The 21,076-nt window shown below is 36.5% G+C and overlaps 1 protein-coding gene across 1 annotated transcript in view; it reads right to left on the reverse strand.

Annotated features, from left to right (window-relative positions):
• Nucleotides 1–9,942: 9,942 nt before the first annotated feature.
• The window catches only part of LOC121387666 (mitogen-activated protein kinase kinase kinase 13-like), a 103,141-nt gene continuing 92,007 nt past the window's right edge, over nucleotides 9,943–21,076 (reverse strand). The window contains exons 11-14 of the mRNA XM_041518853.1: nucleotides 17,682–17,813; nucleotides 15,548–16,427; nucleotides 13,302–13,607; nucleotides 9,943–12,711 (exon numbers count right to left, since the gene is read on the reverse strand). Coding sequence (XP_041374787.1) covers nucleotides 12,640–12,711; nucleotides 13,302–13,607; nucleotides 15,548–16,427; nucleotides 17,682–17,813 — 1,390 coding nt within the window. The 3' untranslated portion in view covers nucleotides 9,943–12,639. The remainder of the gene's footprint in view (nucleotides 12,712–13,301; nucleotides 13,608–15,547; nucleotides 16,428–17,681; nucleotides 17,814–21,076) is intronic.

Below are 21,076 nucleotides of genomic sequence, written 5' to 3' on the forward strand. Positions count from 1 at the left end.
TAAATAATATTTAATGGTCACAGGTGTAGTCTTCTGTTTCTGACTTATCTTTAAAAACCAGGGTTAAAAATATATATTTAATGGTCACAGGTGTAGTCTTCTGTTTCTGACTTATCTTTAAAAACCAGGGTTAAAAATATATATTCTGTAAGGCTACAATTACACCAAAACTGAGGTCGGTTCTGGGGCTGGGGCTGGGGTCGGTTCTGGGGCTGGGGCTGGGGTCGGTTCTGGGGCTGGGGCTGGGGCTGGGGTCGGTTCTGGGGCTGGGGCTGGGGTCAGTTCTGGGGCTGGGGCTGGGGCTGGGGTCAGTTCTGGGGCTGGGGCTGGGGCTGGGGTCGGTTGGGGCTGGGGCTGGGGTTCTGGGGCTGGGGTCGGGGCTGGGGCTGGGGCTGGGGTCGGTTCTGGGGCTGGGGCTGGGGCTGGGGCTGGGGCTGGGGCTGGGGCTGGGGCTGGCAAGTATGGTACTAGTTGAAAAAGAAATGTATTGAAACAAATGTACTTGTGCGAACTACAGATCTGGCAGCAGACAACACAGAAATTCAAAAGGCGTTATATTTTGACAGCACCAGGCTCACCAGACCAAGCTTCAATGCGTTTTGTGTCACAAGTTATCTGTGGTATTTTTGCTCAAACTGTCAACTTCTGTGTCATCAATAGAAATCATCATCTCTAATTATGTTCAGGGGTGGGAATTCTCCTCGGATCAGCTGTTTTCCTCTCATGGAACATTGCATTTCCTCGCATTTTAATCGTCCTTTCCTCCAAAATGTGTCAGATGGCACAGATTTTAACCTAGGATTTTCAAGAATTTCCGGGACCCCTTTAGATTTCGTTTTTTTTACAGTTCACCAATTCACACCCCTGTATGTTACTTTCATTGGATAGTTTGGATTTGTAGATCATCACCATGGTGCAGCCAATCGGATGTCTTGAAATCAATCCCCAACTTTGTGATGAACATCAGTGTGATAGTACAAAATACACAGTATTCTCTCAAATGGATGTTTAAAAAAAGATGAGTCTGGCAGAAAGTGTGAGTTTGAAAACACATCTAGTCAATCCAGCAGTGCAAACACATTTGAGAACCACCATTTAGTTTGTTAGAACAGAGACTGAATTGGTTAAAATGATGTAATGTTTGAAATTTTCATTTCCACTGAAATAAATGTCATATTTGCTTTTTTGTATGTCTTTCTCTCATATTTGATTTGTTGTATGTCTTTTTTTTTCTCTCTTTTTTTTTTTTTTTGCAGTCGAACATTTTCTTTAATATAATTCATTGGTCACTTTCAATATCAACTTGTCAGAGACTGGCAGAAAGTAAAAATTCTGAACACTGACAAATATATGAAAGTTATGTTTGTTTTGTTTAATGACACCACTAGAGCACATTGATTAATTAATCATCGGCTATTGGATGTCAAACAGTTGGTAATTATGACTCAGTCTTAGAGGAAACTCGCTACATTTTTTCATTAGTAGCAAACAATGTTTTATAGGCACCATCCCACAGACAGGATAGCACATACCTTTGACCAGTTGTGGTGCACTGGTTGGAATGAGACAAAAACAAATCAGTTGAATGGATCCACTGAGGTGGTTCGATCCTGTGACGTAAGCACCTCAGCCGACTGAGCTAAATCCTGACCCCTTTTTAAGCTATTCATTGGTCACTTTCAATAACCACTTGACTGGTAAAAAATAATTGTGATAAAAATATTAAAACAAAGTATGAATCCATTCTTAATGTTTATTGACTTGACAACAAATTGCATATTATCTTATATACATATGCACAAATAAGTCTACACACACTGGAATGTGACATGCTAGATGAAAACAGTATCTTACAGGAAAAAAAAATATATAACGATATCAAAAACAATAACTGAGCATGAATTTTACACAAACAGTATCGGGTTAAAGGTTACGACACTGTCGAGACACGCTGCAGTAACAAACCGTGACATCGTTCATCACCCTGGCTTTAAATCTCCACATAATTACAGAGTTAAAGTTTATTATGTTCAACGACACTTCTAAAGCACATTGGTTTATTAATAACAGTTATATTGATTTATTAACCATCAGCTATATGATGTCAAACATTTGGTAATTCTGACACATGATCATCAAAAGAAATCAGTAAATTTTTTCATTAGCAGCAAGGGATCTTTTACAGTGAAACCCCTCTAAAATAGGACACCCATGGGACCAAGTAAAAAGTGTGGTTTATAAGGGGTGTCCAGTTTACACAGGTTATGTTCTGTACCAATATTTAAAAAGGGACAGTGACATGTCGGGTTTTGAGGGAATTCTGGTTTACAGAGTGTCCAGTTTACACAGGTTATGTTCTGTACCAATATTTAAAAAGGGATAGTGACATGTCAGGTTTTGAGGGAATTCTGGTTTACAGAGTGTCCAGTTTACACAGGTTATGTTCTGTACCAATATTTAAAAAGGGACAGCGACATGTCCGGTTTTGAGGGAGTTCTGGTTTACAGAGTGTCCAGTTTAGAAGGGTTTCACTGTATATGCACTTTACCACAGACCAACGGGCTAATTCAATAAACTGTCTATAAACTCAATCTGCGATCTTGGAGTGCACTGCAAAAAGACTTGCAAGGAAGATATTATGCTAAGTGAGCTTAAGAAAGCTTTGAATTAGGTCGCTAGTGACACGCCACAGCAACCATATGTTGGAAGGAAATGTTTTATTTAACAACGCATTCAAAACATTTTATTTACAGTTATATGATGTCAGACATATGGTTAAGGACCACACACACATTGAAAAAGGAAAACCTGCTGTGGCCACTTCATGGGCTACTCTTTTCAATTAGCGGCTAGTGATCTTTTATATGCACCATCCCACAGATAAGATAGTACATACCACAGCCTTTGTTACACCAGTTGTGGAGCACTGGCTGGAACGAGAAATGGCCCAGTGGGTCCACCGACGGGGATTGATCCTAGACTGACCACGTATCAAGCGAACTGTGGGATGGTCCCTATAAAAGATCCTTTGCTATTAATGTAAAAAATATAACTGGTTTCCTCTCTAAGACTATATTTCAGAATTACCAAATGTTTGACATCCAATACTGATGATTAATAAATAAATGTGCTCTAGTGGTGCCATTAAACAAAACAAACTTAGACAATTTGTTTCTAATTTTCATTATTATTCTTACTTAACTAGTGCTAGCACAACAACTGCTATACGACCCTAAGTCATAACCTCTACTGCAGAATTGTCTCCCCTTGCCAGATGTATTTAGTACACCTGCGCATGGGCAGACTGTATATAGCAGAGGAGGTTATGCCTCAGGATCGTATAGCATTGTTGTTGTACTAGCACAAGGCAAGTTGAATAAGACTATTGTATCTTTTGTTGTCCAGTATATCTAAAACCATGGAGATATATCGCTAAGGAACATGGCCGATGCCTACGTACATTATAATCAATTATGTGTTAATGTCTTTGATGATCTGTATGCATTTCTCAAACGTACACATTGTTATGGTTCATATATCATCAACTTAAAAATTTCCAAAACAAATGCTTACAAATGTGCAAAGGACAAACATTTGTAATACATAATAATAATAATTATGTGACACAAAACCACCCTGGCACCAGGCCAAAACAAAAATGTTTAAAAAATAAAGTCTTACTTTGTTGTGAATGTAGTGTGGTGTATTCCAAAAGCTGTTATGAAATGGGAAAACTAAAACAAGAAAAGAAAAGAAAACAAATGTTTTGTTGCTAATGGACAATGTGTCATTATGAAATGTTTAACATCCAGTAGGCGATGAATATTTAATCACTGCGCTTTGGTGATGTTATTAGACAAAACAAACTTTCAATTTAATAATTTTAAAAATCTGTACGCTTCTAAAGATACAATTAAGGAATTGATGAAATAAGTGGATGCTTTTTCTCTCTCTCTTTTTTGTTTTTTTGTTTTTTGTTTGTTAGCTTTTTAAATTGTTTTACACCGTAACAGAACATACTGGTAATGACCGCACTCTCAAATAACACAATATGACAGCTAAAAGTTTATGGCACGATAGTTTGGAATACACTACTTGAAAAACATGAGAAAAAAAAAAATGTTTTGTATGATATGTAGTATAGATGATAGTATGGAATAATGGTGATTGAAAAAGGCCACATGAAATCTACAATCAAATGAAAAAAATAAAAAGGTTACTGTGTCCAAGACTGAGTCCAAGTAAATAAACTTTGTTCTTCAACTTAACAGCTCTTTCATGCAACAGAATATTTATAATTATATATTATATATATTCTTAATGGAAATTTTTTACAGTTTGTATTTTCTTTAAATGAACATGGGAATGTAAAATACATGTAATTTACCCCAGTGGTTGGTACCTCTTTTTATTCCATAATAATAATAAAATTAATCAGAAAGTAAAAGATTTTTTTTTTTTTTTTTTTTTTTTTTTTTTTTTTTTTGCCAGGGTTTTGTCAGACAGGAACATATTGTTAAACTGAATAATTAGATACATGTATCTAACAAAAAAATTGTTTTGTTTTTAAAGCATTTTTATGAAGAATTGGTCATTGATATGAGGAATTATGTTATGGAAAGCATTATATGGAACCAGAATAGCAAACGTTAAAATGTCTACTTTCATGGGCAGATAACTTTCAATAAAATAGCCACTTTCATGAAAAGACACATCAAGTATATGATACCTAAAATAATTACTACGATGGAAATGAGTCTACACTGAAGTCCAACCAATTAAGTTACTAAATGAAAATGGTCACAGCATATGAATGAAGACAACCTACATATACATGACAATGTAGGTCACATAACTGCACCATGCCGGTAGGAGAGTGCAAGAAAGATAACCCTGTCTAAAATCTAATCTTATTGAGCATTTTCTCATTAAATGACACCATTTTAATTGTGAACACAAAACTATAAAGAATAAATCAAAGGATTACTTATGTTTGCAGTGACATTTCACAGGTGAATTGTTAGAAATATGAATTTTTGGAATGTGGATCGGAAAATTGCAATTTTGCAATTTTTTAAGATTTGCTAAACTTTGACAAAAAATGGTGTGTATCAATCTACCCTTTTTTCCATGTAGCTATTACAGGGCTATATAACCTCACTAAAAATAAATAATACTATTACAGTGGACTTGGTCTAAACTGGATTCAAGAGGGACTGACGAAATATGCAGGTGGATTGGAAGAGAGTTCCAAATTAGACATATTTTATCACTGGCATAGCCAGTGGGGGTGCATGGCCACAAAACTTTCCCCAAACCCCATGTTACATATTTTTCTGTTGCCCCATAACAATTTACTGACATTGGTTGCCGACCCATTGTCGGTATCTCTACCCCTAAATACAATCCTGGCTACGAAAAGCAGATTTCACCCAAGCTATTGGTACTGAATAGCAATCTACGATTGTGCCAGTTTTCACAGAATTCCAGATTACACATAAACCGGTTTAGACAGAGTCCACTGTATATAGTTTTGTAAACTAAACTTCCACCACATAAAAATGTATAATGCCTTTATTATTATATCTTTGGTTTACAAATGAAACCCTACTGTATTCAGGGTCCAGCCCTTCCAATTTTGATTTAAAGTTGCAGACTAAGAAAACTAAATATAATGCCATGTAACATAAACTATTTACTAGTAAACTTTTCCTCTCTCTCGCTCTCTCTCTCTCTCCTCTCTCTCTCTCTCTCTCTCTCTCTCCTTCTCTCTCTCTCTCTCTCTCTCTCTCTCTCTCTCTCTCTCTCTCTCTCTCTCTCTCTCTCTCTCTCTCTCTCTCTCTCTCTCTCTCTCTCTCTCTCTCTCTCTCTCTCTCTCTCTCTCTGTTTTTATTTTGTATAACGTTTTAACTTTTATTATATCTTTTTCTTGTTTTCTTTTTCATTTCTTTTTCATAAGTAGTCTCATTGTCTTGTAAATGTTAGATTTGTTTTTAAAAATATACCGTACACGTATAATGAGTGATAAAATGATATGTATTTGTCTGCCCAACAACATAACTAAAATTAACAACTGTATTATATACTAGTATTAGTTTACTTTCAAGTTTGTTAAATGTAGAATGCATTGTAAAATTGTTCAACATGTGCATTAGGTTAAATATACCATCAACCTTGCTCACTTGGTCACCTGTGTTAAATGACCACCTCTATTAAACAGCAATTTTTGTTGAAGAAGCCTTCTAAGATCATTCAATACAGTACAAAATGACCTATGTAATACAGTCACCTGTATAAAGAGGTCATATTTTGTGTGGCTGTTTAACAAGAGTTTACCTGTAGAGTTTGTGACAATAATTCATCTATTTCACATGGGCAGATACAAAGGAGGATGCAGGGGTATGCACCCCTCTTTTTGACACTGTACACCTCTTCATTGGTCAAAATGTAGAGTCATAATAAATGTATTTAGTGCAACAAAAGTTTATGTGCATTGTGACCCCTCCGGGTTTTTTCAAATTCTTTTGCACCAAATATTTTGCACCCACCCCCTTTTCAAGTTTTTGTATCCACCCCTATATTAAAATATATATTTTACATGTCAAATATACTGTTGGCATATTTTAAAATTTTTACTGATGAAAACTGAGATCGTATGGTAAGATATTTTATCTCAACTCAAATACTTTTATGTAAGACACAAAGGAATGATCAGACCTATTCACTCCTAAAAGAGTCAATATTTTAATGCTCAGATATATTAATTCCCAGATAATTAATATTTTAACTCTCAAAAATGTATCATTAGTGCCGAGTTGATCTTTGAACACTAAAAATGTTAATGATTACATTTCCATTCATAAATCCCATAAATCAACTAGTATCTGTAATGTTAATTTCATTGGACTGTTTGGATTTGACATGTAGGTCATTGCTTTGGAGCAGCCAATCAGATGTGATATAATAAATCTCTCAAGGTGCTATCTGAAATAAATTTGTATGAAATTGACTAATATTAGCAGTCGATTGTATTAAAAAGTCATTTCATCATACAGACTTAAGGAACTGTATAATTCAGGTTTCTTTGTATGATAATGTAAATGAAGGTTTTATTGTAAGATTTAGTCTTAAAGCATTCCAGTGTATGTTTAATATATACACATCTTGGTCAAATACATGACTGATATGATAACGAAACATAAATATATTTCACAGACGAAACTATCACAAATAAATATGTAAAGTTGTAAAATACTTGGCAAGGAGATGTGTAGAATTCCAATACTTGGGGACTAGAACCATACATATAAATAATGAGTACTGTGCAACATAATGAATTAACAATCTGTCATTTAAAAAAAAAAGACAGATTTTATGAGAATCGGTTATCAAGGTTTTTTTGGCACCAAATTTGTAAATTTTATCACATCTAAATTACCTGAAGTGTAATTCCAATTACTCAGTGGTAAAACAATTAGGAAATATTTTTGCAATGCAAGGGCTGATTCTGTCTTTAAAAAAGGCTAACACCCTTTTGTTTCATGTAAATTAAGATTTATTTATTTTGGAACAAACCAATAGAGATCACTAACATTACAAATCTATCTTCTGTTACTGTTTTTTTTTTGTTGTTTTTTTTAAATACATTTTGTCTCAATTTCGCAGCATCACCAATTTGCATTAAATGTGTCATATTAACGTTTATTAAATAGAGAATAACTAGTTAATGATGTCGGATATCTGCTTTATCCTGTGAAGGTAAGAATGGGAAATTCTCATTCGGCCTGAACAGGATAAAACAGATATCTGACGTCATTAACTAAATTATTATCTTTATCCTGCAGACCATAACAATTAAGGGGAAAAGCTATTATTTCTGTTATTTCTGCCACATTGTACGATTACCTAGAGGTCAAATGAGCGACTTTGTAATGTAGGCTATACGTTTGATGTCACATGTGTGATGTCACAAGTTATATCCTGCTAGTAGCTAGAGATGACTGCTTTATCTGCCATCATATTCTGTCAATAGAAATGGTGGTTGCAGGATAAATGACCATATATGTTATTATTCCAGTACTTTTACTGAATATGCCCTTATCAGGAGTGGCCATATATTTGAACATGGATAAAAACTAAATGTTTTGTTAAATATTTACATATTAATATCAGATGCGAAACAGTTTACAAATTTGGAGCAAAAAAATCTAACTAATTCTCTACGAGACACAATTTATATTCTGTACAAAGCTGCCTTGTGAATGGTTTCCAATGGAAATCCAACCTGTCACCCCTTGAAAATAAGGTGAACTGATCCATACCAATATAACTTTCAGTCCATTGTTAAAATTCATTAGTGACACAGTCATAAAAATTCTAATACATTAAACAAATCTTGCCGTGCCAAATACATAAAATGGTTCCAAATGTAACTCAAATTTATATTTTTCTTATGTTCCAGGTAGGAGTACTTTAAAAACAAATAAAACATAGAAAAGAAAGGAATATTGGTTTGATGACATCTCAGCACATTTTAAACTACGGCTATTTGGTGTCTAACATATGGTTATTTTGACACTTGGTCGAGAGTGAGAGAGGAAAGGAATGTTTGTTTAATGACACCTCAGCACATTTTAAACTACGGCTATTTGGTGTCCAACATATGGTTATTTTGACACTTGGTCAAGAGTGAGCGAGGAAAGGAAAGGAATGTGTGTTTAACGACACCTCAGCACATTTTTAAACTAGAGCTATTTGGTGTGAAGCATATGGTTATTTTGACACTTGGTAAATAAAAAGATAAAGGAAACCCACTGCCACTAAATATGTTTATTTCTACCGATAAAGCAGCAAGGGATCTTTTATGCACACTTTTCCATTGGTAGGACAGTACATACCAAGGCCTTTGATGTAACAGCCGTGGTACACTGGCTGGGAAAGGGAGAAGAAATAGATACCTAGAGCAGTGGTGGATCCAGAAAATCCATTTAGTGAGGGGCCCCAATGACATGAGGTGGAATGTCAATGGAACTTTGAGGGAGGTTTGGAGGGGGATCATAAAAAAATGAAAATTAATATATAATAAAATTATAACTGTCGCAAAATATAGGGAGGGCCTGGGCCCCCTAGATCCACCTCTGTAGAAGGTGATCAAGCATGTGCCCTCAACTTAACTCAGATGAGCACTCTACCACTGACCTCCATCCCACCCTTTAATCAAACAATCTAATAAGATTATTTTTGCAGAGTAGGAACCATTTTATGTACTTGTTTGGCACCTCTTCAGCTGCTATTGGCCAAGTCATAAACTTAACAGTAAAAATGCACCAATATTTTCCAGCAAAATAGCTCATTCAGCATAAAATCCTTTTGCAGTTAAAACATTTAGTTCAGTAACATTGGTTTTCATTACAAATTATCTGAAAATGTGTGATCTCTTGAAATGATCTACATGTGGAAAATATACCTTTAACAGATCCAGAGAATGTACCTTTAACTGGACTGACCTGTATAACGATTAGAACTAAATAATACACCTTTAACAGAGCTAACCTGTATACGGGTTAGAATGAGAGAATACACCTTTAATAGAGCTGACCTATATACAGGATAGAACTAGAGAGTGAACACTGTAAATTTAGTTCAGTGAAACCTCTCAAAACCAGACCCTCAGTAAACTGGAATTCCCTGAAAACTGGACGTTTTTCGTGGACCCTTTATAAATACCTGTACAGAAGAGAACCTCTCTAAACCGAATACATCTTAAAACCGGACTTTTTACTTTAGGGGGGTTTCACTGAATTTAAAGAAAGATAAGTAATACCCAACTAATATGTGCCCTTTGACTGCAATGATTTATCTGTAAAAAAAAATATATATTAATAATAATTTTTTGTATTTACAGTAATAACTTACTCAACACATTTTAATTATAATTATATGGCATTGGACATGTGGTTAATGACAGCAAAGATTATAATTAGAGAGGAAAGATATATCTGAAAAAGACTGGGGAGTAATCAAATAAACTTTCATATAATCTATAATTTAAACTTAACTTTTCTGTTAACCAATGTAACCAAACCAAATGTGATTAATCACAAATATCCAACTCAACTGAACCAACATAACAAACATCTCTAACAATATCAAGTTATTGGAAACAGACTTGAACAAACTGTCAACAGGTTATATCTAAAACATACAGCTAATCAGTTTTCAAATATATTTTCAAATGGACCAATCACATTTCATCTGATTAGATGAAAAGAATATGATTGGCTGAATAACATTCTAAATAATTAGATATGCAGCCAATCAGAATAAATTAATTTTTTAAATGGACCAATCATATTTCAATTGATCAGATCACATTTTAAATTGACAAATCAGATTTTATTTGTAATTTCAAATGTATTGTTAGCTGAATAACAAAATATGTTTACATAAAACTCAGTTAAAACAATTTAAATACTTGGGCAGTTACATGGAATTAAATTATTGACATATTTTGTTGTTGGTTTTTTTACTCTTAATATTTTACATATATAAATGATTTATCATATTGTTAGACAACAGCAACATGACACATCCTATTTAAAATGGACTTTCCTGGAATGATCAATATGAAATTTAAAGGTATGCACAACAGCAAAGAGACAGACCATTAACTCATTACTCCTCCTTACAATTTTAATGGCCTTTTCTAACAGTTTACAAAACAGTTTGTTTTCCTCTCGTCAAATAAAGAAAAAACGATCACACAAGTCGATGCAGATTTCAAGAGCTTGAGTTATTTCTGAGGTATATACGATGTTTTCCCTGGTTTAGAAAATAGCTTTTCATCAAGTTCCTTCTTATAACGTACAACAAAGTCAATACGAAAACTTTCATCGTGGCCAGAAACACAAAACTTGCACCAACTATAGACATTTGTGCATTTTCATATGAAAAAAACAAGACAACTGAAAATCTCTAGCTTAGTAACCAGTGTTTGATGTGTCACTAATTAAGTTATTTTTTTCCCCTTCAAAATCTGAATCAGCAGGGAAACACAATGATGAAAGTAAAGGTGTGTTCATCATAACAATTTGCAGATCCGTAACTCACTGTGTACAAACATCAGTTTATCGTCATAACAAAGCACTCAACAATCGAATCACTCTAAACCAATTTAACACCATCCAAGGTTACCACCCTCTGTCAACAATCGCCATTTTCAATATGAACATTATTCCAATGTTGTCATTTACAACCATGAAGGCTCTAATAGTTGCCAGATGTCAACATAAACACTTGGTTGCCATCTGTCAACATGAACACTTGGTTGCCATCTGTCAACATGAACACTTGGTTGCCATCTGTCAACATGAACACTTGGATGCCATCTGTTAACGTGAAAAGTTGGTTGCCATCTGTCAACATGAACTTTTAATTTGCCATCTGTCAACATGAACACTTGAAATTGTCATCATAGCCGTTTGTGAACATAAACTCTTGGTTGCAAATCTGTCAACATGAACAGTTGGAAACTGCCAGATGCCTGCAAGAACACTGTTGCCAGCTGTCAACATAAACATTCTGTTGCCATTTGTCAACATGAACAGTCTGAATCACACAAACATTCTCAAAGTTGTCAAGATAACACACTGAGAAAGTAGTTGCCACATTCAATACACACTCCTTGGGAATTCAGTCAGATTTGCTACTCAATCCACAGACAGAGATGAATTGTGGATCAGCGGAAAAGTCACCTTCAAGATGACCCATGTCCCTTCTAGAACAAGCCTATGGGAGGAGCTTCTCTTGGATTTGCTGCTGAATTCAAAGATACTGATGGATGTGGATCGGCAGAGAGAGTCACTTTCAAGATGCTCTTTACCTTCTTTGGTGTCCACACCTCTTTCCGGGAGCTTCACCTAGATTTGCTGCTGTATTAACAGATATAGATGGATATGGATCAGCAGAGAGATAATCACTTTTAAGAAGCCCTTTACCTTCTTTGGAGTCCACACCTCTTTCTGGGAGCATTTGCCAGCATAGAGATCACTTTTGAGACAATCAATGTTTCTTGTAGCACTGTCTGGGAGCCACAGTTAGATATGTTAAAGAGGAGTCATTTCCAATGTAACCACTGTTGCTTGAAGGATCTTGACCATTTGGGTCCATAAGGTCTCTTCAGCTATAGTTGAATTCTGGAGCATCAGCAAGTCTCGTAGAGGACAGTCACAAGCTTGACCAGCCATAGAATAGGTATATGTCACATAGTAGTAGTGTTGGTATAATGTACTCCTACTGGCAGTAGCTAGAGGGGATTTTCCTGTCATCTTAGTAGATATGGCACTGGATTCTTGTACAGAGAGTCTCAGGTTCAAATCCCTTCAGTGGAAGATGTCAAAACCCTTTAGTTGAAGATGTTAAATCCCTTGTTGTGGAAGATGATTTATTACTTCTATATATCCACTATGAAATTGTCAGAGACTTTGACATTTTCTAGTCCATGTGAATTTGTTCTGAAGGATGAGTTTAAACATCAAAATGAATGTTCTTTTCAATGAGTTCTTGTGGTAACTGTTTAGATGAGCTAGATATCCCAGAATTCCAAGCACTACTGATGCAACATGGGTCGTGACTTGAACTCTACCATCCGTTTTTCTTCTTTGGTATTTTGACTGGTCCATCCTCGTCAGAGCTGCTCTCCAAAGTGTGTGGCTGAAAAACAAACAACAACAATATGAGAAGAAGAAAGGAATGTTTTATTTAACTATGCATGCACAGAACACAGTTTAAGTATGGTTATATGATGTCTGAGAGATAACGAGAGAAAAAACCCGCTGCTGAAATGTAATGGGATACTAATTTCAATTAGCAACGGAATCTTTTGTAAGTTAGAATGGAGTGAAACAGTTATGTGTGTTTTTACACCGTAAAATCACTGAAATATGTGAAATCACCAGAATTACTGAATAAACTTGAAATCACCAAAATATGTGAATCACTGAAATATGTGAATTTAAAAAATACATAAAAATCACTGAAATATGTAAATTCACTGAAATATGTGAAATCTCTGAAATATGTCAAATCACTGAAATATGTGAAATCTCTGAAATATGTGAAATCACTGAAATATGTGAAATCTCTGAAATATGTAAAAATCACTGAAATAATTGAAATCACAAAAATACATGAAATGACTGAAATATATGTATGTAAAATCACAGAAATATGTAAATTTAAAAACTACACAAAACATCACTTAAATAAATCACAAAAATACTTGAAATCGCTCAATAAAATACCTCAAATCTTCTTCTGTCCTGTGGCGGTGAGCAGACCTGATCCTTGAGATTGCGTACATGGTTCTCGCGGTCGGAGAGCCCATCGGAGATGTAGGAACAGCGCGCTAGCTCGCGGTGCAGGTTCTCCGTGCTTCCTGTCGACAGGAGACCTTCCTCGGTCTGCGGGTCCTTCAACGGGTTGTGCTCCTCCTCTGAGAACACGCCACATTCTGAGCTCAGCGTCGAACACGACTGGCGGTAACGCTGTTTACGGCGCTCGTCTTCGCTTACCTCCCCTTCCTCTTCTGACCACGAATCTTCGGAGTGCTGAGGGGAAAGGAAAAGAGAGAGAAAAAAAGATGAAGATTTGTTTAATGGAATCTCCAGAGACCCGTTTTGAAAAGTGATCTTAGCCCTAAGATAACCGTAAGTGCATAATGACCAAGTATCTTTAGAGTGCTGAGGGAATGAAAAAAACAGACAGAAAAAAAGATGAAGATTTGTTTAATGAAATCTCCAGGGCCCCTTTCCACGAAGCGATCTTAGGCCTAAGATAACCGTAAGTCTATAATAAACAAGTATCTTCAACATGCTGAGGGGAAAGGAAAAGTAAAAAAAGAGATGAAGATTTGTTTAATGAAATCTCCAGGGCCCCTTTCCACGAAGCGATCTTAGGCCTAAGATAACCTTAAGTCTATAATAAACAAGTATCTTCAACATGCTGAGGGGAAAGGAAAAGTAAAAAAAGAGATAAAGATTTGTTTAATGAAATCTCCAGGGCCCCTTTCCACGAAGCGATCTTAGGCCTAAGATCACTTCAAGTGCATAACCACCTTATGCACTCGATGATGATGATAACAACTGGCTTAATGTGCTCAATATACCAGAGGTTTTGAACACACCTGTGCACTTAAGGTGATCTTAGGGCTAAGATAGCTTCGTGGAATGGGGGTCAGGCCCATAGAAATCAAGTGGAGGCACAATATTTAGCAGGGGTGGGGATAAGGGTGGTGCACAATCTTTAGCAGGGGTGAGGTAAGGGTGGGGCACAATCTTTAACGGGTGGGTGTAAGGATGGGGCACAATCTTTAACATGGGTGGGGGTAAGGGTGGTGCACAATCTTTAGCAGGGGTGGGGGTAAGGGTGGTGCACAATCTTTAGCAGGGGTGAGGTAAGGGTGGGGCACAATCTTTAACGGGTGGGTGTAAGGATGGGGCACAATCTTTAACATGGGTGGGGGTAAGGGTGGTGCACAATCTTTAACGGGTGGGTGTAAGGATGGGGCACAATCTTTAACATGGGTGGGGGTAAGGGTGGTGCACAATCTTTAGCAGGGGTGGGGGTAAGGGTGGTGCACAATCTTTAGCAGGGGTGAGGTAAGGGTGGGGCACAATCTTTAACGGGTGGGTGTAAGGATGGGGCACAATCTTTAACATGGGTGGGGGTAAGGGTGGTGTACAATCTTTAGCAGGGGTGGGGGTAAGGGTGGTGCACAATCTTTAACGGGTGGGGCACAATCTTTAGCAGGGGTGGGGTAAGGGTGGGGCACAATCTTTAACGGGGTGGGGGTAGGGTGGGGCACAAGCTTTAACAGGGGTGGGGGTAGGGTAGGGCACAATCTTTAGCAGAGGTGGGGCACAATCTTTACCAGGGGTGGGGCACAATTTTTAACGGGTGTGGCACAATATTTAGCAGGGGTGGTGTATGGGTGGGTCATAATCTTTAGCAGTGGTGGGGGTAAGGGTGGGGTACAATATTTAGCAAGGGTGGGGCACAATCTTTAGCAGGGGTGGGGCACAATTTTTAGCAGGGGCGGGGCACAACATTTAGCAGGGGTGGAGGTAAGGGTGGGGCACAAACCAAAATAATATCTTAATTTATAATTTTGTAAAGTGTCCAGTGGTTACTTCTGGCATTGTTATGATGCACCTGTAACCACCTACTTAACTACCCATCTTCTGGCGATTATTAGTTAGTGCGGTGGGTCAGACCTGTTTCTATTACATACTGGTACGGTACTCTTAATACCGAGTAAGAAAATGTTGATGGATGAAAATTAATATATAATTATAGCAATTAATGGTATAACAATATTAATTGTTCTGTTAACTGTTGGTTGCCAAGAAAATTTTGGTAAATATTGATTACAGACTGTAGTCAGATAAATGTAATGTTATCTATGAAACGGCAACAATGATTGAGATTTTAACTTTCATTAAAATTATACTTTAAAAAAATTAAAAGAATAAAAACACACTTTTCTTACCTTTATATTTCTGAACTTAACTGCAGGTTTCTTTCTCATGGGTACCGTCTCCGATATTTTAACTTGTTCAAGAACCGGTGAATGTTTCGGAGAAATTTCCGCCTCGCTAATCCCTCTCTTTACCGAGACGTTAACGTTTGAATTGTTCACTGGGTTCTCAGCACAGTTATCTGCCCTTCCATCGACAGCATTGTCCGCCCTTTTTTTCGTGTCCTCGAGAATGAGAATCTCGTTAATGTCCGCCGTCATTTTGTCGATGCCGGCCGAAATCTCCAACGGGCAGCTCAGGTTCTCGTTTGAGTCCTTTTCCCTGAATTTCTTTGATTGAAGATGAAGGTCCACCGGGTTCACATTCTCTATACAGCCGTACACTTGATGCGTCTGGTGTCGCGGGCTGTTGCACACCGAGTCGCAAGTGTTGCTTTCCACGTCGGCGCTCACCTGACTCGACCTTTTGCTACTGCAAGTCGCGTCGCTGCACCCGCCGTCGCATCCGAAACACACGTCGTTCAGGTTACGGTCGTCCACGGCAACCGCGTTGTTTTTGTTTTTCTGACGGAACGACTGATCGCTGGAATCGTCGCGGTGCTCATCTTCGCTCTTGTACTCCCGGATTGCCGTCCCCGGCCCCATGTATTTGAACGACTTGGGCGTCACGCCGTGTGGGTCGACGTGCTGTAACTTCACGGCACTGCCGCCGCTACTCTGATGTTGGTGTTCGTCGTGCGACCCGTCTTTGATGGGCGACATGATCTCCTTCATCTGACCGCGGCTGTTGATTCGACGGTGCCGGCTTTTCCGTGCGCGGATTTTGGTCGGTGATGGAAGAACTTGTTCCGAGCTTGTCGTCATGCTTCCTTCTGTCTTCTGGGAGTCTGGACTGAAAGAAGAACGAATAAATGAAACCGATGGAATATATAGAGATTATTATATGAGCTTGTGTGTTGTACTGATTTTATGAAATGAGTGTCAGGATTTTTGTATTGCCCAAGCGAGAACAAGGGTAATACATGAATCCTGACATGAGTAATAATTTCTTTATTATCCATATTATTATTGTTGTTTTCTTTATGAATAACAAGACCCTCAGCCACAACTAGGAGACGACAAAATGGCATCATATTTCAAATGCACAGTCTGAGCTAGGACTGGAGAAGCAACATCGCTTCCAAAAATTATGTCATTACACTTGTTATTACACGTGTGCTTCGTATGATTATTATTAACTCGGTCATGTTGAACCATATGGATAATAATCAACATTATAACACTATTAGATGTAATCTGGGCTTAGCATGGGAAAGTTTAGATATGGTGTGGTGGTCTTACACAGGACTTTTCTTCGAAAAATACGACAGCCGTGTAGATAATCACTTTTATGTTAAGTGAAAAAGATGGCAACATCCATTGCAGTTGTATTTATGGAATTCATCTTTGTACACAATATTTAGCATGATGTGTATGTATTGTAGTCAACTGGACCTTGGTGCAAAAAAAAAAAAACTTGCTAAATGATGCACTGGGTAAGTATAAAGAAGGTGATCGGCAGTGCAGATGAAATGAGGAGAAATGATCAGAACAATGAGAAAATGTTAAAACAACCTTACATATTATGTTATAGATTCTTATCTTATTTTAGCTCCACACTTAACATTTCCCATTTCTTTACTCAGTGTATCAGCTTAATATAGTCTGGTTTAGGAAATCATTAAAGCATTTTGGGGGTTTTAAATACAGAAATACCTTTCCCAATCTTTCTTTGATGATTACAAGTAGGTTGACTTTTGTGACATAAAAATAACCTATTGTTTTTGAAGTTACTTGTTATTTTTATTACTAAATGATAACAAATATGCATGTAGTATGCTGCCAAAAGAGTGAATAAGTAATAAAATATGTTGTCAAGCTATATTGATTTTTTTTATGGTAGTTACCAAGCGACTGTATTTTTGACACTGTCCTGTTTTTCACACAATAAATTCAGACATAAAAATTGTTTTGTATTGTATTACATGCAAAAAGTGAATTGTGGTGTGTAACCTATACAAGGGCTTTTCCAGAATTGGGGCAGGAGGTCAATTCAAGCATTCTGTTTATTATTTTGCTACAATCACACTGATACATATATCCATACCTGTTCAAGTCAGCTCCAGCTGACTTATACGACCTCTTTTTGCCGATTCTCTCAATGCGTTCCTGAGCTTTAATAATTGGTCTCACAATACTTTTCTTTTTCCTGGAGAACAACATTAACGCTTGTTCTCGTCTGAAATAAGAATATATAAACAGTAAAACAACAACTCAATAAGTTTCTCCATTTCACAACCTATTTTTAAATTAGCTCTATCCTCATACTTCTTTTTCTAGCAGTGGCCATTCAACAATTATGGCATTTTTTATATCCCCCTTAATTCTCTCTGTGTAATATTCTGTAACACTTTTAGGCCACCCGCTGTAAAATTATGTAACATTTGTCAATTCACGTCACCAGCTTTCCCTGTGATTAACACACAATTTGACTAATATTATATATTTCCTGTTTGTATTTACCTTTCTTTTGTTTGGTAATAAGTACTAGATAAAAATAATTTCATAAAGAACAAAATAATAACATCTGACTTCATTTTACTTTATATATAAAAAATGAAAATTGTTTTGAAAATGTGATTTAACTGTTGACAAACACACACACCCCCCCCCCCCCCACTCTCTCCTCCATGATCCCCCATCAAGCATTATGTAACTGTTGAATGGCCATATTATTTTAAAGGGACTATCCTTAAGTTTATGATTGTTAACCTCTTCACTGCAATGAGAACATCCATGGCTGCCACAAGCCAGAGAGTTACTTCCCTTTACACTCTTTTCTTTCTGAAACCAGTTCAAGCCTGGCCTCAGACCACAATTAATTTCGCTATATGTTTCTATATAGCCTTAGTGGCTATAACATTTTTATTAATATCAGCAGGCCCGTGAAGTTTTGTATGTACCTTTGCCTGCATGGGGGACACATACCCTGAAAAGGACAACCCCCGTTGTCCAGCTCTTTCTCCCAGCATATTGGTTTAAACAGACACACCCTCTAAACCAGGCCGGAGTACACCCATTTTACACAAAAAGCACTACTTTTGCATGGGCCGGAATTACCACAAACAAGTCTTCAATGTCAACAAGTTACACATGTTTACAAACTACATGCTATCCCCTGTCACTTCAGTCAAACAGTTGCCACTTCATAGCTGTCTGCCATGAAATAATAACAGTCAAACAGCAGACTACTTGCACGGTCAAACTTCCGGATTTTGGACAACCAAATGGGAAGATAACTGTAATCTGAGGCCTATCAGTCAATTTTTTCCCCTAAAAACTGGCCCACACTAATGCATTCCAATGATATACATATTAAAGCAATGCTTGGTAAGTATCGGTATGTCACCTTTAAACTGAGAGTATACAGAGGCTGTGTTAAAACACCTACCACAGTGCCTTGCCATGGCCAATTTTAGCAATGGAAACTTGAGGGACACCAACTTCAAAATGTAATAACTTTATCAAATTTTGGAATTTCTTCATACAATGAGCAGCTATTTTTTCTTCTACATATGTTCTATCTGCACAGTGTTGTCTTGGAAAGATTTTGAAATATTTAAAGGAAAAAAAATCAATCATTAGATTTTACTTCATTGTTAATGAAATATTAACTTAAATTTAAATTTTTGAAAAACAAAAAAATCTAAAACTGTAAAATTTTGCATTTTAGGTATGATAAGTGGAGGCTTAGTAAAGATATGGTGACTGAATTCATGATACATTATTAGAAATGTGTCAGAGGGATGGTGAAAGTCACAAAATTGGGGCCATTTGCAACAAATGTTTACACACTAATTTCAGGGAAAATTAGACATGATAGGCCTCATATTCAATTTTGACCTGCTGTATTTACTTAATCTACTTCATTTACTGTATTAGACATGTAGCCACTTTGTAAAAGGCAAAACAGTCCATATAAATGCATATTAATATGAATATGCCCTACAGATATTACTTAAGTATACACCATAATATTTTTTTTTTTGACGACAACTTTGAAAATGAAGATTTTGTCACAAAATGCTGATATAAATCCTACCAAGAGGTACTTGCACCATATTTTTCAGTTTCCAGTGATAACTGTTAACAAGTGTAGTCATGTGCCAGTGTCTGGGATACCTCAGTGTAGTATTTCTTGATTGGAAAGATGTTTGTAGTAATGACCACTGAATATGCATTATGGATTATTCTGCCATATGTATTACAAGCCAAATGTTAACCTTTTTGGCACATTTTCTGCAATAAACTTGACAAGTATACCAGCATCTGATTACTACACAATAAATACATTCAGACAGCATAGAATATTAGCCTATTAGATTTTCTAAGGATAAAAGACCATTTTTGAAAAATGACTCAAGTGTGTAATTTACATAAATGTAGGTGAAATGTATTATTAGAGTACTTAATCTTGTTAAAAACTGTATACTATCTATTTAAAGTGTTTAATTACATTTAGTAGTGATATATTCATTGTATTTAGATCTTCTGTCCATTTGCAATAATTGAGAAACTCATTAAAATTCAATATGTAAAAAAAATTAAAATCTCAATATTGACTAACAAAATCCAACTTTTGCTCTTTTTTACCAAATTATTAGCTCAAAACTGTTAAAAAATATTGCAACAACCTGCAGTAACATCAGAGGTCATTTTATGCTATTTTGGAGGATACTGAAATTTAAAAGTTGAAAATTTTAATTTTAATTTTTAATAAATTCAAAAAAAATGTTTTTTAATTTAATAAAATATTTAGAAAATAAATAAATTAGTTTTCATATTCCTTGTGGTATGCACTATCAGTCTGTGTAATTTCACCTCTCTGGTTATAATACTTTCATCAGAATCAAGCATTTAACCGGTGTAATGTGTGAACTATATCAGGCCTCAGACCACAATTAATTTCGCTATATGTTTCTATATAGCCTATTAATATCAGCAGGCCCGTGAAGTTTTGTATGTACCTTTGCCTGCATGGGGGACACATACCCTGAAAAGGACAACCCCTGTTGTCCAGCTCTTTCTCCCAGCATATTGGTTTAAACAGACACACCCTCTAAACCAGGCCGGAGTACACCCATTTTACACAAAAAGCACTACTTTTGCATGGGCCGGAATTACCACAAACAAGTCTTCAATGTCAACAAGTTACACATGTTTACAAACTACATGCTATCCCCTGTCACTTCAGTCAAACAGTTGCCACTTCATAGCTGTCTGCCATGAAATAATCACAGTCAAACAGCAGACTACTTGCGCGGTCAAACTTCCGGATTTTCGACAACCAAATGGGAAGATAACTGTAATCTGAGGCCAGCCTTCTACCTGCCACTAATTTGCAAAATGGAAGGACATTTTTTGAAGTTTGACTAGTCCAGCATAGCAAAATCATTAGCAGTGAAAGAATTAAACAAATAAACAGGGAAAGGGTTAAAATTA

This window comes from Gigantopelta aegis, chromosome 13 (assembly GCF_016097555.1).
Source record: "Gigantopelta aegis isolate Gae_Host chromosome 13, Gae_host_genome, whole genome shotgun sequence".
Classification (NCBI taxonomy): domain Eukaryota; kingdom Metazoa; phylum Mollusca; class Gastropoda; order Neomphalida; family Peltospiridae; genus Gigantopelta; species Gigantopelta aegis.